Source organism: Mugil cephalus, chromosome 7, assembly GCF_022458985.1.
Source record: "Mugil cephalus isolate CIBA_MC_2020 chromosome 7, CIBA_Mcephalus_1.1, whole genome shotgun sequence".
In the NCBI taxonomy this organism is placed as follows: domain Eukaryota; kingdom Metazoa; phylum Chordata; class Actinopteri; order Mugiliformes; family Mugilidae; genus Mugil; species Mugil cephalus.
The window spans coordinates 17,910,000-17,924,878 of NC_061776.1; the positions used below are offsets into that span (position 1 = coordinate 17,910,000).

General features: G+C 45.0%; 1 protein-coding gene across 2 annotated transcripts in view; it reads left to right on the forward strand.

Annotated features, from left to right (window-relative positions):
• camsap2b (calmodulin regulated spectrin-associated protein family, member 2b) overlaps positions 1 to 13,478 on the forward strand; it is a 31,249-nt gene extending 17,771 nt beyond the window's left edge. The window contains exons 5-22 of one of the 2 annotated variants that reach the window (XM_047589307.1): positions 1,186 to 1,324; positions 2,409 to 2,548; positions 3,959 to 4,049; positions 4,182 to 4,289; positions 4,649 to 4,718; positions 4,830 to 5,111; positions 5,818 to 6,541; positions 6,646 to 6,792; positions 6,882 to 7,113; positions 7,397 to 7,577; positions 7,673 to 8,372; positions 9,173 to 9,309; positions 9,404 to 9,618; positions 10,090 to 10,189; positions 10,451 to 10,516; positions 11,083 to 11,198; positions 11,286 to 11,404; positions 11,489 to 13,478. In XM_047589307.1, coding sequence (XP_047445263.1) covers positions 1,186 to 1,324; positions 2,409 to 2,548; positions 3,959 to 4,049; positions 4,182 to 4,289; positions 4,649 to 4,718; positions 4,830 to 5,111; positions 5,818 to 6,541; positions 6,646 to 6,792; positions 6,882 to 7,113; positions 7,397 to 7,577; positions 7,673 to 8,372; positions 9,173 to 9,309; positions 9,404 to 9,618; positions 10,090 to 10,189; positions 10,451 to 10,516; positions 11,083 to 11,198; positions 11,286 to 11,404; positions 11,489 to 11,785 — 3,864 coding nt within the window. In that variant the 3' untranslated portion in view covers positions 11,786 to 13,478. The remainder of the gene's footprint in view (positions 1 to 1,185; positions 1,325 to 2,408; positions 2,549 to 3,958; positions 4,050 to 4,181; positions 4,290 to 4,648; positions 4,719 to 4,829; positions 5,112 to 5,817; positions 6,542 to 6,645; positions 6,793 to 6,881; positions 7,114 to 7,396; positions 7,578 to 7,672; positions 8,373 to 9,172; positions 9,310 to 9,403; positions 9,619 to 10,089; positions 10,190 to 10,450; positions 10,517 to 11,082; positions 11,199 to 11,285; positions 11,405 to 11,488) is intronic. The other variant, XM_047589308.1, reaches the window with a different exon arrangement.
• The last annotated feature ends 1,401 nt before the right edge of the window (positions 13,479 to 14,879 follow it).

The window sequence follows — 14,879 nt, forward strand, 5'->3', positions numbered from 1 at the left end:
TTGTGAAGATTTCCCCTACTGTTGGTCTAATGCCTCTCCCGCTCTCTCTTTTTGTTGCCAAATCATCATCCACCACCAAGTCTCCTAGCAAATGGTACTGGAGATTGGTACCTGTAAGTCCATCCATTTAAAAAATTAAAAAAAAACACCTTCCCTTCCTTTAATCCCTCCTTGTTTTGTCATCGCATGTGACTCTGACGCCTGTCATAGTTTGGTCCGATACCTCTAACTCTTCCAACCCGACCCTCCCAACCCACAAACTCAGAAATAAAATCTATCATGTAATCATGTTTGACCTACATATTTATTTTTTCACGGTAGGGAGTTTAGCCTTTACACGCTAATTACAGTCCAGTAGCATGATAGCTTGAGCGCACGAACACCAGATGTTCTAATTGAACATAATCACCCTGCCTCTGTATTTTTAGTGCTCTGGTTTGCTTTCTGTTGTTTAAAGTAGGGGGGGGAATAGTCATGGATTTTCTGTATTAAATATTTATACGGTACAAACCAAAACGCGTGAACGACAGCAGCTTGTTACTCACAGATCGATGCACAGACCGAGCCGGCGGTCAAACAGAGGGAGGTGCCGTGATCGAAGCTTCCATCATATCTGCTGTAAAATGCAAACGTGACAAAACCTGTGTGTGTGTGTGTGTGTGTGTGTTTATGGTTTGGGAGTAACGGTACCCTGAAGACATATGTAGTGGTGTTGTCTATGTGGCTTTTACGAGCCCAGCGAGACAGAGAAAACCTAGAGGCTGTAAAGGATGCACTGACACTGATCATTATTGAACTGTAAATCACATACATAGTCTTCTGCTGCTACTATCTCAGTGTCGTTTAATTCTCAGCGGATGTACAACATTGCAAACCATTCATTTGCTAGCATGCCTGCAGAGGACTAACCACGCCTCAATCCCTTGTTTTTTTTTCTTTTCTTTTTTTAAATATAAGGCGAAGTTTGATTTTATTCACTGTATGCCACTGGGCGCAGGATGAGTTCACTCTCCATTATTTGCTTGCGATTCCTCCAATTAACACTTGCACTTGAACACCGTGAGTCGTGCATGCACACGGAAGATTCGTGAATGTTTGTGTACCAATAATCAGACGAGCGAACTGCACCCATCCACCCTCATGACACATATAGGTGATGTCTTTGTGCCGTTGCCGTGGTTTCAGGCTCGCTACAGGAGGGAGCATGCCCACAAGAGCGCTCCGTCGCTCCCCCTGCTGGAGAACCTGCTGAAGGATAACACGGACGGCTGCGCCCTGACCGCCCTGCTGCACTTCTACTGCCCACAGGCCATCAGACTAGAAGGTGGGGTCAGTCTGTGACGGCACGCTCGCTTTCTGCACTCTCTTTTATTGTATTTATCCCAAAAAGTAAACACAAAAGACTAAAAGTCGGTTCAGCCGTGGAGTTATGAAAAGAAAGGGTGGCATTCAGTGAGTGAATCTCAGCTGGGCAGCACAAAGGACACTGTCTTCTGTTCTCACTGCCGCTGTAGCTGCCACAATACATATGAATAGGCTACTCCAAACAAAGAGTGTATTTATTATCCATTAGCTTTTGTCTTATGAGGTTGTCTTTTTAGAAGATCAATACTAGAGTTCTTTAGGCATAATCGTTAATTACAATTTATTCAATAGATTTCAGTCCCAGTTTGCTCTTCCTGTGTCGGCTGTTAATGGTTAAAATAGACCACTGTGTTGAGGATGATGACTCAGGAATGTCATTATATATATATGATTTAGATGTGATTCAGCACAGACACGTTCAAAAGAAACAAGGCTTGTTTCCTTTCAACTTGCTTGCTCCGTCATTTCTGAAAATGCCCTGGGCTGGAATGTGATTGGTCATGAGGGGGATGTGACGGAGAGCCGTTAGGAGAGTAGCTGGCTGCCGCTTTCAAAGATAAACAACGCTCGTGTCGAGACAGTTGGGATCGAGTGCAGTTCACGGGCGGCTCGTACGCATGCGAACCAGATGCGAAGGCAAGCTGCACTTTATTTAGGCTCCTCTCCGCCAGCTTGATCTACTCTAAAAATAATAAAGAATGGCGGAGAATTGGGTCACTCCAGAGGAAATCGTTCCCCGTCAGCGCTCTGTTCCCTTCTTGCCAGACATCCTACACATTCAGGGGCTGTCTTTACAGTAACGTCAGGGGATAAAAATCCTGATGATTCATCTAGAAGGAGTGGAAAAGTTTGAATTGTTTGAATGGCTAAGTTCAGCTACTGCATATAGCACAAATACGAGCAGGAAAAGTAGGCTAATTATCTTCCACTCTATTCTTTTTTAAACATAAACTAAGCCTTATCTTTTCCTTGTCTTCCTGTCTGGCCTTTGCTATTACCCCTCCCTTCTGTGTGTGTGTTTGACCCCTCCCATGGCTGAGCAGATATCTGCCTCAAGGAGACCATGTCTCTGGCTGACAGTCTGTACAACCTCCAGCTGGTGCAGGAGTTTTGCAGGAACAACCTCAACCACTGCTGCCACTTCAGCCTGGAGGACATGCTCTACGCACATGCGTCCATAAAGGTAAGGCGGCCTGGCGTTCGGATACTCAAACGAAACGACGTATGTGGAGGAAGGTTTGTCTGATGTGGATGCTGCCGAAGACGAAGGAGTGAAAAGAAAAGATTTTTTTGGGAGGGGGATAGCAGGAGAGCAAAGGCTGGGGTAAAAATGAGTCACGTAAGGAAAAGTTTAATAATGAATGTGAGTGTTGGCTGGGCTCTCACAGGGTTTGTTACTGTGTCTGTGTGTGTGTGTATTAGGGGAATAAGTCTCAAATTTTGCGTCAGTGAGTACTGCTTTGCTCTCAGACTATGCATATATATGTATATATATATATATTACGGCAGCCTGTTTGTATAATGCTGTATGAGAAAAGCACCACCCCATCCCACTCCCTGCTCGCACACAGAGGACAGATTCTGCTCAGAAGAGAGTCACAATCCTGACCCGTCTCTGCCTGCCTCCGCTGTTCTGTTCCTTCCACGCCCCAAATTCTGACCAAATCCTAAATATGTGAATTTTACATTTGCTCCTGATTAATGAAGGAAGCGCTGTGCAACTTTAAGAGCGTCTCTGTGCCATGAAGAGTTGGTAAATATTATGCGGGGAGCGTGGGTCGAAACATTCAGATTCAAGTCACGGACTGAGCTCACTGGGACTTTCCATTCTTCGGAACAGCACAGCAGACACTTTTCACACTTGTGCAATTTTTGCTTCGTAGTTCTGCGTCTGCCTCCGTTTCTTGTCTACTGTATTGTTTATAGTGTGTGTGTGTACAGAGTCTATATAGGGGTAGAAAAGCACAACGTCGAGTGGTGGGGGGGGTTGTGAAGAGCGGTTTAAGTCTCTGGCATGCTGCCCATTCACTGCAGAGTCTTTGCCCACAGAATCTTAACAAGTTTGTGTGCATGGGGCAATTCATTTGACACATCACATGGAGAGACGTGTTGTTTAGAAAATGTAAGTTTTCTTGTTGTTCCGTCCTTATTAGGGAAGAAATTTGTGGCTTAATGAGAAGTTTATTACATGAATGCATTTGACAGTAATGTGGATTAGTCAGTGCATCCATCTGAGCGCGTGTGACATATTTAAACTAAACTCCAGATGGTGTTTCTGGAAAATTTCAGGAGGAGTCTGGGTTTGACGTTAAACAACTCAGACAATGAAGTGTGTACATTTATTCGTACGTTAGTGCGTGCACACACGTACGCGCGCGCACGCACACAAACACGCATCTGAGCCAGTTACCTAGCAACTATTGGTTGGCTGTGACCTCATTGATCAGCCGGAACGTTATATAAATTGCATCTATCACCTTTTACAGAGACATTTGGGGAGAAGGAGCTTCGAAGAAACAAATGTTGCGGTGATGGCATTAATTCTACACGTGTGAGTGCGACATTAACCACAAATGTGTGTGTGGTCTTGCAGAGTAACTACCTGGTGTTTATGGCTGAGCTTTTCTGGTGGTTTGAAGTGGTTAAACCCTCATTTGTGCAGCCCAGAGTCTTCGACCCAAACGGTACAGTATGACTTTAAACTAACAACTGTGACAATCATGACATTATTTGCTAAATTATGCATTGTAACTGTTGAAACGTAGCCCAACGTTGCAGCTGAATATTGAGAACACGCCCTGTGTTTTCTCCTGCAGCCGCCTGTGAACCTGTATCCACCTGCAGAAATATGGCTCCTGTGTCCAGTCCAGTCAAACAGAGCTATGCAGACAGAGCTCCCAGCCCGGACAACATCCCTGCTGAAGGTAAATATCTGTCATCACTTGTAGGCAGGTTGTAAGAGAACTTAAAAAACACATGTCAGGTAGATTGAGTCTTGAGTTATCAGGGTAGAGGTGTCATTTTTTAGGGAAGGTTTAACCTTTACTTTTTTTAGAATTTGCCTATACACAGCTTTTGTTTGGCTTAGATTTTTTTTAATGACCGTTGCTAAAAGCAACGAACTGGACATACTGAAGAGTGAATGTGTTTTGTTTTGAATCCAGAGGCCCCCTAGTGGCGGAATCACAAATGTGCAACTTATGTTCTTAATGTTCAAGTTGAGCACTTAAAGATTTGTATTCATATGTAGAGTGACAAACAAACAAATCTGTGTGTCTTACAGGTGTAATGAAAAGATCTACCTCCATGTCCTATGTTGATGGCTGTGTCGGGACATGGCCCAAAGAAAAACAGTCAGTACAGCCTAAAGCACGTCTTCATTGACCTACATATTTTAAGTGTTCTGTGTGGTTCTTCTAAAATAAACAACACATTTCCTTCCCTCTTCCCTCTTCACTCTTCAGCTCCTCCTCCCGGGGAATCTCTTTTGAAATTCCTCTGGACGGAGACCCGACCTTGCCGCCGTGTGAGGCCCCCGCCCTCAGAGGTATGACCCGCTCGGCAAGCAGCGATGGCCTGGGCTTCAAAGTTCACTATGCATCCAGAGGAGGCATGAAGCGCCACCCCTCCCACGCGCCCGTCAGTGTGAACGGCCAGAGCAGACACATACCGGAGGAGGACGAGGACTTCAGCTCCCACAAACCTTTGGGGCGGAACAACACGTTCTCGATCAAGAACCAAAGCAGGTGCAGTAGAGGGTGTGTTGTGGCAACTAGTACAGCAACACAAATGTAATGATGATGATTTCCTTGTCAGAAACTGATCCTTGCAAAATCTTTGGTTGATTGGACATTTTATATATATACATATATTTTTTTAATTTACCTCCACAAATTAAAATTTCTTTAAATACACATTAACGCGTATCCAACATATTTTAGTAAAGGGATAAGGGATAGCTTAATGCTGAATGCAAAATGTAATAGTGTATATTTATAAATAGGCCGAGTTTAGTATACAAGACATGTGGTAGGTAGAGGGTCCTTACTCAATCTCTCCTTCAGTTTGTGGTTCTTGGTCTGAAAAACATTGAAGACACTTAATCTAGTGCATTAATTAGCATTAATGCTGGTTACAAATTTGGAAGAACAAAAAAACTGAGTTGAAAGGACCCTCAGATGTGATGATCAAAAGTTTTTTGTTAATAGTAAATTTAGAAATGTCAGGAACATACAAATTATGTTTTACTAGTTGTCTATTGGTATCTGGATTTCCTTTCCTTTCTGTTTTTAAAGAATAACAGCTGTTGATAATGTTAAACTCTTACACAACATTGAGAGATTTTTTCTGATGTTTTCATTCTGAATGGCCTTGAAACTTTGTGCAAAATACCTCCAATCTGATCTATCGATGTAATCGTTGATTGGATAACGTACCCGGTTCTCTCCCTAGATACTCCAATGGCGTCCTCCCGGACAACAACAGCCCCAGCCATCACCACGGCAACCACGCCGGCCACACCAGCCCGTCGACTCCTCCGAGCATCGAGGAGGCTCTGAAGATCATCCATGACACAGAAAGGCCCCACGCCAGCCTGGGGGTGGGAGGCGATGACAACGGCTTCTTTCTTCACGGCGCGGAGCCGTCTGAAGCTGCAGGGGCCCAGGGTCAAGAAGACGAGCTGGGTTCAGCTAAGGGACGCCTAAACGACCACGACCCCAACTCCTTATCCACTGATGAAGTTGATACGGGTATTCACGTGCGGACTGAGGACATCCAGAGCCTTGATGAGGACTCCTCCTCTCTGAGAGACTATTCGGACATAGACCCAGACTGTGAGGCCACGATGCGGTCGTGTCCTCTGCCCGAGCGGCCGCAGACGGAGAAAAACCAGGAAGGAGGACGCAACAGTGTCAGTGACAGTATCAACGCCGACGGGGGAGACGGAGGCGACAGAAGCAGCCCCTGCCCCAGTTCGGCACCCACACTCCCCAGGTCACACACAGTCAGTCCTACTTCGATGTCTGGTGGGTCCGGAGGCGGCATGGTGAGGATGACGAGCTTCGCGGAGCAGAAGTTCAGGAAGTTAGAGGGAAGAAGCAGCGGGGGGACCACACCTGAGAGTTCAGATCTCAATGTACCGTACACACACCTGCCAAAAAGCCTTCCCTCCCAGGTTTGTGGCTCATTCGGTTCCCTCACACAAATGTTTCCGTGTTGTCCTGAAAAAGCAGAATTTGTACGATATCTCTTGATCTTCACGTTGCTTTTTTTTTCTAGATATCTACACCTCCCCTGCCAATCACATCACCCTCTCCAATAACCCCTTCACCCAGAGACCCCTCCCACCTCATAGCCTCAGAAATGATTCAGCTGAGGATGAAGCTCGAAGAGAAACGGCGAGCCATTGAAGCGCAAAAGAAGAAGGTAAACAGATGAACAGTGAGAGATGTTCCCTGTGGCGCAGTGTCAATATGTGAGGGTAAACACCGTGTTGCTCTCCTCGCGTTCTTCAGGTCGAAGCGGCTTTCACTCGGCATCGCCAGAGAATGGGCAGGACTGCCTTTCTGAACGTGGTGAGAAGGAAAGGAGTGACAGCCCCCCTGAGCCCCAGCTCGGGGGGAGCGGAAACACCCTCACCAGAGCCGCTCGCTTCCTCCAAGGAAAACAGCCAGGCCAGCATGGAGCGGGCGGAGAGGTGCAAGCCAGACGGAGCAGCGCCTAAATCCCCCTGTGAAGAAGGCGGCGGTGGGTTTTCAACACCTTTCAGCTGTCATCAATCTAAACATTATATCACATATAAAATGTTATAAAATATAATTTGGCAGACTTTTAGATCCCCTCTTCTTTCAGATCTGCTTCTATAATGTATATATTACATATTTCAACTGATTCAAGTAACTATAAAACACATATATATCTGAGCACTAAGTACTTTGTCCAGTCCAGTACTTGCAGCCCAAGTAGCAAATGTCCCCAAAGTCAAAGTGCATATTCTGATCCCAGTCCGTTCACGTTTGTGGTGTTACAGGTGTGACTCCAGGGGAAATCGACCTTGCGGAGTACACACGCTCCATCGAGAGGCTGAACACGTCACTGGGTTTCCTGCAGACGGAGATGCAGCGTCTGGCCCAGCAGCAGGAGAAGATCATGGCCATGAGAGACCAGCAGCAAGCCTGGGTCATACCGCCTCCTGCTCCATCTCCACACAGGTGTCACTGAATTCCACATCACTCTGAGATCCTTGGAAAAATATTAACATAATAGTAATTGTGCGTGTTTTTTTTGTTTTGTTTTTTTAACACAGGCAGCTCCGTGAGTTGCGCAGCAGCAGCGTGACGGGCCGGGGCTCGGGCCGAGGCTCTGTGGGTTCCTTATCGCCCATCCTGTCGTCTTCTGGATCCCCGCGCGCTCCCAATCGTTCCCCTGCTGGCCTCAAGCGACGGCCGGCCTCCTTCCACGCCAGAACACCTCGCACTCCGCGGCCAAACGACCTGAAGGTCACTCCCTTCAGCCGGATGCTCAACACGCCCACCTCAGTGGACAGTTTACCCAGACTGAGGCGCTTCAACCCAAACCAAACCCAGCTCTGTTCTTTTGCCTACTTGGGCCACGACGAGGGGCCTGGGAAAAGCAAGAGCCAAGACAGTAAGGACAACAAAGAAAACACTAAGAACGCAGAGGAGATGGTGGAGAAGACGAGTGCTGGCACTCCTCAGGCTCCAGACAGAGGAGCCGCCAACGAGAAGGAAGACAAGCAGCAGGATGAGGAGAGGGAGGATCTGTCGAGGAAGTCAGAGGTGTTGTTTCAGCCGGTGTCGGAGGTCAAAGGCGCCGCAGGCACCCGGGGCAAAGGAGACCGCCAGGACAGGAGAGACCTGGTGGCAATGCCTCTATCCAGGCAGAAGCCTCCAGATGGCCAAGGGCAGGAAATGGAAGGAGAGGGAGAAACAGGAGGAGAGATGCATGGAGAGGACCAGAAGATGTGCTGTGGATTCTTCTTTAAGGTGAGCTCAACCCGAAGAGTCTCTCACTGAATATTATCTGTACCATGAAGTCTCTAGCAAGCAACTCTGAGTTCCCTCTGCCAGGCCAAATAAATGGTTTTGGCTGCCTTTATGCAGTCGTGGTCAGAAGGGCTGTAAACATAAACGTCATCTGAACGTTGTTGAGATGAGTTTGTTTCGACAAAATGGCTCTGGTGCTGCTTCGAAATCCACTCGAAATTGGTCGAATTAGTTGATTCACTGGTGATGCTACACGGTTTCCGTCACTTTTGCCAGTAACACACTGTGAGTCACTCCTGCAAATTGCTTTATATGTTTCTACCATAGCAAGATACACCTTGCCTGTTGTGTTATTTTGTCATATCTAAACAACGGCAGTTTTTAAAAGCATGGGTTTTACAGAAAAAATACAGTTCCCCATGGCTCAGCAGTTTAGAATGCTATTAGCTGCATCCGTCCACAGATCAATAAGTTATTATTAAAAACAAAAAAAGCCTTGTGGAGCCGCTACAGGATGGATATCTCACTGTGTGAGCTTGGAACAACATGTTCAGTGCTGTGCCTGTTGAGCCATGAGCACATCAGAGACAATGCATGAGTGAATCCAGGCCAGAAAAAAAAAAAAAGTCAGAATGCAAACTCATGGTAGTCCAGTACTGAAACCAAATACCATCATGCTGTGTGAAGAAATCCAAAAAATGTCAAATTGAGACAATAAAGATGTAGACTATTATATATTTGTTGTGTCTATACTGTGAGCTTCAGTCTGTATCTGCTTGTTCCTTTCCATTGAACCCCAGGATGATGTGAAAGGGGAAGAGGACATGGCAGCAAAGAAAGCAGCTCTACTGGAGAAGAGGTTGCGTAGAGAGAAGGAGGCTCAGGAGAAGAAGCAGCAACAGGAGCTGGACCAGGAGCAGAAGAAGGAAGCTGCACGGTGCGTCTCGCATCAATATGCAGACACTTTAGTATATTATTGAGTCTTGTACACTTGAACGTCATGTGCTGAGTCTTATCTTGGTCTCCTTCAGGTTGAAAGCAGAGGAGGACCAGCAGAGGAAGGATGAAGACAAGGCGAGGAAGGAATACATCCGGAATGAATATTTGAGGAGGAAGCAGCTCAAGCTGATGGAGGACATGGGCGAAGTCATCAAGCCTCGATCCGGAAGTCTCAAGAAAAAGCCTCGGCCAAAGTCCATCCACAGGGACGTCTTGGAGTCGTCCACTCCGCCTTCGAGAGCGACAGGTGAGTGACACACACAACTGGACAGAATGCACTTGCTGCGTTTCCATTACCTCTAGAAGTGCACCGAAATAACACAGATTAAACACCGAAATAACGCAATAAAAATGCCTGCATTTCGAAAAACCTCTCAAATATCGCTAAAATATTTTTATGCTCTCATAAGGTGTTTTTTTAGACGTATTGATATGACAGTTTATGCAAAAGTTCAATGGAAACACAATTCCCTGTCACCAGAGATGACGCGGGGGGTCATGTGACCAGTTCATTTTAAGTCCATCTTCCTCAATGTGAAGTCTGGTGTGACGAGAATTTAAGAGAATTATGGGACATCGTGAGACGAGACTTTGTGACTTTGTACTTACACGTACAAAGTCGCAATTTATCAAAATAGCGCTTTTATTTTGCGATAAAGTGTAATGGAAACGCTGCTGCTGTGCGACGCACACTGATCCGCGTGCTGTTGTGTTGCAGGGGTGCGTCCTCGGGGCTTCTCCGTGTCGAGCGTTTCTTTGGCGTCTCTCAATCTGGCTGACAATGACAGAGACCAGCCAGACAACAGGAAGAACAACAGGTGAGATCCACACTCTCCTACTCTCAGACTCTCCTATTCTGACCTTGGTTTGTGAGTGTAACGCCACCACTTAGTGGTTTGTGCTCTCGCTGTTCACAAGATTTCTTGCGTGTTTCCTTTCGTGTGACACCCAACACATAATTAACTGAGCTGTGACTTTGATTCAACTGTTTTAATCTCTGTGAGGTCTGCTTTCTCTTCATCTTTATTCTCTTTTCTCCCTTTCACCTTTTTCCCCCCTACTTTGCATGCATCTTTCAGAGGCAACAAACTAGCCACTGCCCATATCCCGTTTTATTTAAGCTCTCCCAAAGAAAGAAAGGGAAGGTTAGTGACGCTGCGAAAAGACAACGCAGTACAGTGCTGTAGCTGTGGCTCTGTGTGGCTAAACTGTAGCTTGGTGTTCAGCCTACTTTTCATTAGAATACCCCAAGCTGTCCCTGGCGCTGCTTTCTCCTCTTCCTGTCTCCCACAGCACTGCTCCCAGGCTGTTGTTTGCTCTCTTTTCTACACTGGCCGCCCTGCGCTTCACCAGTGTATTTGCCGTTTCCTTTCATGAGTGTTTTCAGCTCATCTCTCCAAGCATCCATAAAGACAACGCCGAGGCTTTCGCTTTGCTTGGCTGAACACGCCTCTCGTGACCCTCACAATGCCCCAGCTTCATCCGAGTGTTTCAGTGTGATGTAATGCGAGGCAACAGGCAGGGTTTGGGGAACCGTGTCACAGCGTCTGACCCTGTTTTACCTGTGCATGTGTGTGCATGTCTTCGTCTAATTGTTTACGTGTTAATGCCGTGCGTTTCTTTGTGTGTGTCTGCCTTTTATGTGGTCGTTTTTTTTTTTTTTGTGTCTGTGTGCGTCATTTGTCTGTTTGTGTGTTGTGATCGCCTTCAGGCCAGACTCCGCGGAAGGTTTTTCTTCCTGTCCTTCGGCCGGCAGTCGCAACGGGGAGAAGGATTGGGAAAACGATTCGACCACCTCGTCCACGCCCTCCAACACCGAGTACACAGGTAGATGGACGTGCAGCAGCTGTTCAGTGAGGTTCACCTGGATATTTATTGTGTTTGCAATCACGTGCTTTTACTTTGTTCACACAGGACCCAAACTTTATAAGGAGCCCAGTGCCAAGTCTAACAAGCACATCATCCAGAATGCCCTGTCTCATTGCTGCCTGGCTGGCAAAGTGAATGAGGGGCAGAAAAACAAGATACTTGATGTATGTTTTGTGCATTTGTTTGTATTTCTTCTTTCACTCAGAGAAAATGCCGCACTCATTGATTATATTTTTTTCATGCTGCAGGAAATGGAAAAATCTGAAGCCAATAACTTCCTGGTGTTGTTCCGCGACGCCGGGTGCCAGTTCAGGTCCGTTTACAGCTACTGCCCCGAGACCGAGGAGATCACCAAACTGGCCGGCATCGGACCGCGGAGCATTACCACCAAGATGATCGAGGGCCTGTACAAGTACAACTCGGACAGGAAGCAGTTCAGCCAGATCCCAGCCAAAACCATGTCCGCCAGCGTGGACGCCATCACCATCGCCAGCCACCTGTGGCAGACCAAGAAGCAGGGGACGCCCAAAAAGCACCCTAAGTAGTGCCGTGTGGATGCGCATCGTTTGGATGGAAGAAATTTGCGGATTTTACTTGTTCATTAAAGGGACATGCATCCCCCCCATTGAAAAAACTGGAATGTAGAACACAAGTGGGCCTCACAAATATCGTTACGATTGCAGAGCTGGCGGTGACACTCTGGACAGCTTAAATGAGGCGCAAGTGTGTACTTGTCAGCATGTGTATCATTGTTCTCATGTGCCAAAAAAAAATAAAAAATTAAAGAAAATTACAGGCAAACCAATGCCTTACCTAGTTGAACCACTGAAGCACTGAATGTCACGCCTCGGACAGAGGCAGTTTGGTTTCTCTGAGTTGATCATGTGTGGCCTTATGCTTGTTTTGTGTCATGTGGATGCGCTCTGAGTGTCATTCTGTCAGCGCCTGTTGAAGACGTCTGTTTGTTGTGTGAACACGCAGGTCTGAGATCAGCACCATGATCGGTTGTCATGTAAAGGGTGGCCTGTGCGTGGTCAGAGGCAGCATTTTTTTTGACGAAAGGTTTCGCTGCTATATACAGGCATGTATTTTTTGTTTTTCTGTTTTTTTACACATGACTGAAAAACTTGTAGACATTTGAAATTCGTGTATGTGTGTGTGTATAGTGAAGTGCCAAGAAGAGTGAGGGAAATACCTCGGTTGGGGATTGCAATTACTTTCCAAAAGTGTGTGAGACTATCGAGCATACAGAGGGCCGTCAAACTATTCTGGAAAGCGCCTGCAATGGACTCTTAATTTATTTGATTTTGATAATGCTTTGGACATATTTTAAAAAGCGTGTTAGATTTTATTCAGAGGAACATAATATACGACGCGTATATAAGTTAAACTGGTTTGTATATAATGGCAGTTCCATTCAAAATGAGCAAGTCTGCTTGTAGTAGCTTTCGAGTAGCTTTTATAATTTATCGGTATCAGTGTGTTGTTGTTCGGGGCCTTTTGATTGTGCTCAAAGATGCAAAAGGTGCGATCACTTGACGGTATCGCTGAAAAGACTATCATGTGTAGTAGACTAGACAGAAATCCCACACTGTGTCACCAGTCTGTGCAATTTAAGAGTGAATAACCACCATTGACCATGTCGCAGTTCGAACTAACAAATACTCAAAATGTCACTTTAATGTGGTTTTTGTCTAGTAAATCGCGAGTACACTCCAAGTGGTCCACAATTGTAAATAAAAAGGAATTCACCTATGATAGCACTTCAAGAGCCTGTCCACTGTTTGTCAAGTCTAATCAAACACTTCCCCACTTCAGGACTCATTACTTTTACATTAGTGTTACTTTTTTTTCTTTTTTTTTCTTTTTTTTTACATTTTTTTAATCATTCATTATTCATCAGTATGTGTTGACACTGTACAGATATATTTTGGCATATAGAAGTATTTTTTGTATTGACATTTACATGTTGGAAGTGCGTACTAATGAAACAGTACAATCGTTGAAGGAAGTGTGTTGAATGCCAAGTGTAGCTGAGGAGGCGAGGTGTGTGAAGTCTTTTTTACGAGGCTTTGGTGTGGTGTTGTATCAAATGCAGTAAGAAAACCGAGAAAATCATAGTATTTTTTCAAAACCTGAATTCATTTTCTTTTTAATTAACACAATATGCTCAACTGTTCATGGATCCTTTTTTTTTTATTCCTTCGAGCTTTATTAAAATGCCAGCTATCAATAGTACTTGTAGTGTCTGTGTTGTCATTCAAATGGGATTTGTTTTTAACTGATAACTGTTGTGACACATTCACTGTGGCATTGTTTCAATAAGAAGCTTCTGATATCTATTTCCATACAGTGTTGCATTAGTTTTTCTTCAAGATCTTGTATGTGTAGACTGACCACTACACAAAGCCTTCTCCAGCACATCCCAAAGATTCTCAATGGGGTTCAGGTCCGGACTCTGTGGTGGCTAATCAATGAGTGAAAATGATGTCTCATGCTCCCTGAACCACTCTTTCACTATTTGAGCCTCATCAGTCCTGGCATCGTCATCTTGGAATATGACAACACAAATGTAAATTCATCAAAATTATCTTCAGCTGCTGTAATGAGAAACACATTTAATGATGCTGTTCCAAGAACTTTTCCTATTTCTGTAACATGGTGCACCCTTATTATATTAAGTCCTATTTTTGCTGTTCACTGTTCATAAAGACTTTTTGGAGGATTTCAGAAGGCCAGATCATGGACGTGCATGTGGTCAGGGTTTAAGAGTGCACCTACGTTTCTTCTAGAAGTTTTGAGGCGTAATACAGACCCTAAAAATACAAGATACTGCTGGAAGAGAGGGGAGTACTCACATACATATTCTGGCAATATACCATCTTGAGGACACCCACCTGTCACTCATTTAAATGCATAGCTTTAACCCTTTAACACACCACTGGGTCGCATATGGGACAGCAGCAGCTTTTTGAACCAATCAGAGCTTTGTACATGTGTTGTGTTTGAGTAAATGCTGGATGCAATATGTCATTTTCTTCTGATTCCATTGATAAAAACCATTATAGGATTCAGCCAAGACAGCAGACACGACCAATTATTATTATTTTTTTTTGTGTGTGTGCCAGCTTTGATTACTCAAGAACAATACCACTGAGAGTGATTCTGATAGAAACTTCGGTGTCTTGGCTTTCAAAAGAGACCAAGATCATGCATGAGCTCCAAAATGTTCATGAACAGCAGTGAATTTACTTTTGGTATGTCATAAATAGGTGTTTTTCTGTTTTGTTTTTGCAAAAGGATGCAATAATAAGAGGTTAAGACTTTACAGGTGAGTTACACTATGAGCTAATAAGTTTTTTTAACAGGCTGTAAACATGTTGCAAAGTTGAACATTTTAACATTGAGGTCTATGGGGGATTACTTGTTTTTAGGATCAGTCTCAAGTGGTCATCTGGAGAACTGCAGGTTTTGGACACTTGGGAACTGGTTTTATTTTTCAGCCCTGGAGGTTGTTGCCCTGTGTGGACAAAGTAGATCAGGGTGTTCAACGTTTTTCAGGCCAAGGACCCCAAACTAAAGGAGAGATTAAGTAGCGACCTACTATATGTGCTCTTAACTCAGCCTAGTGCTATTTAT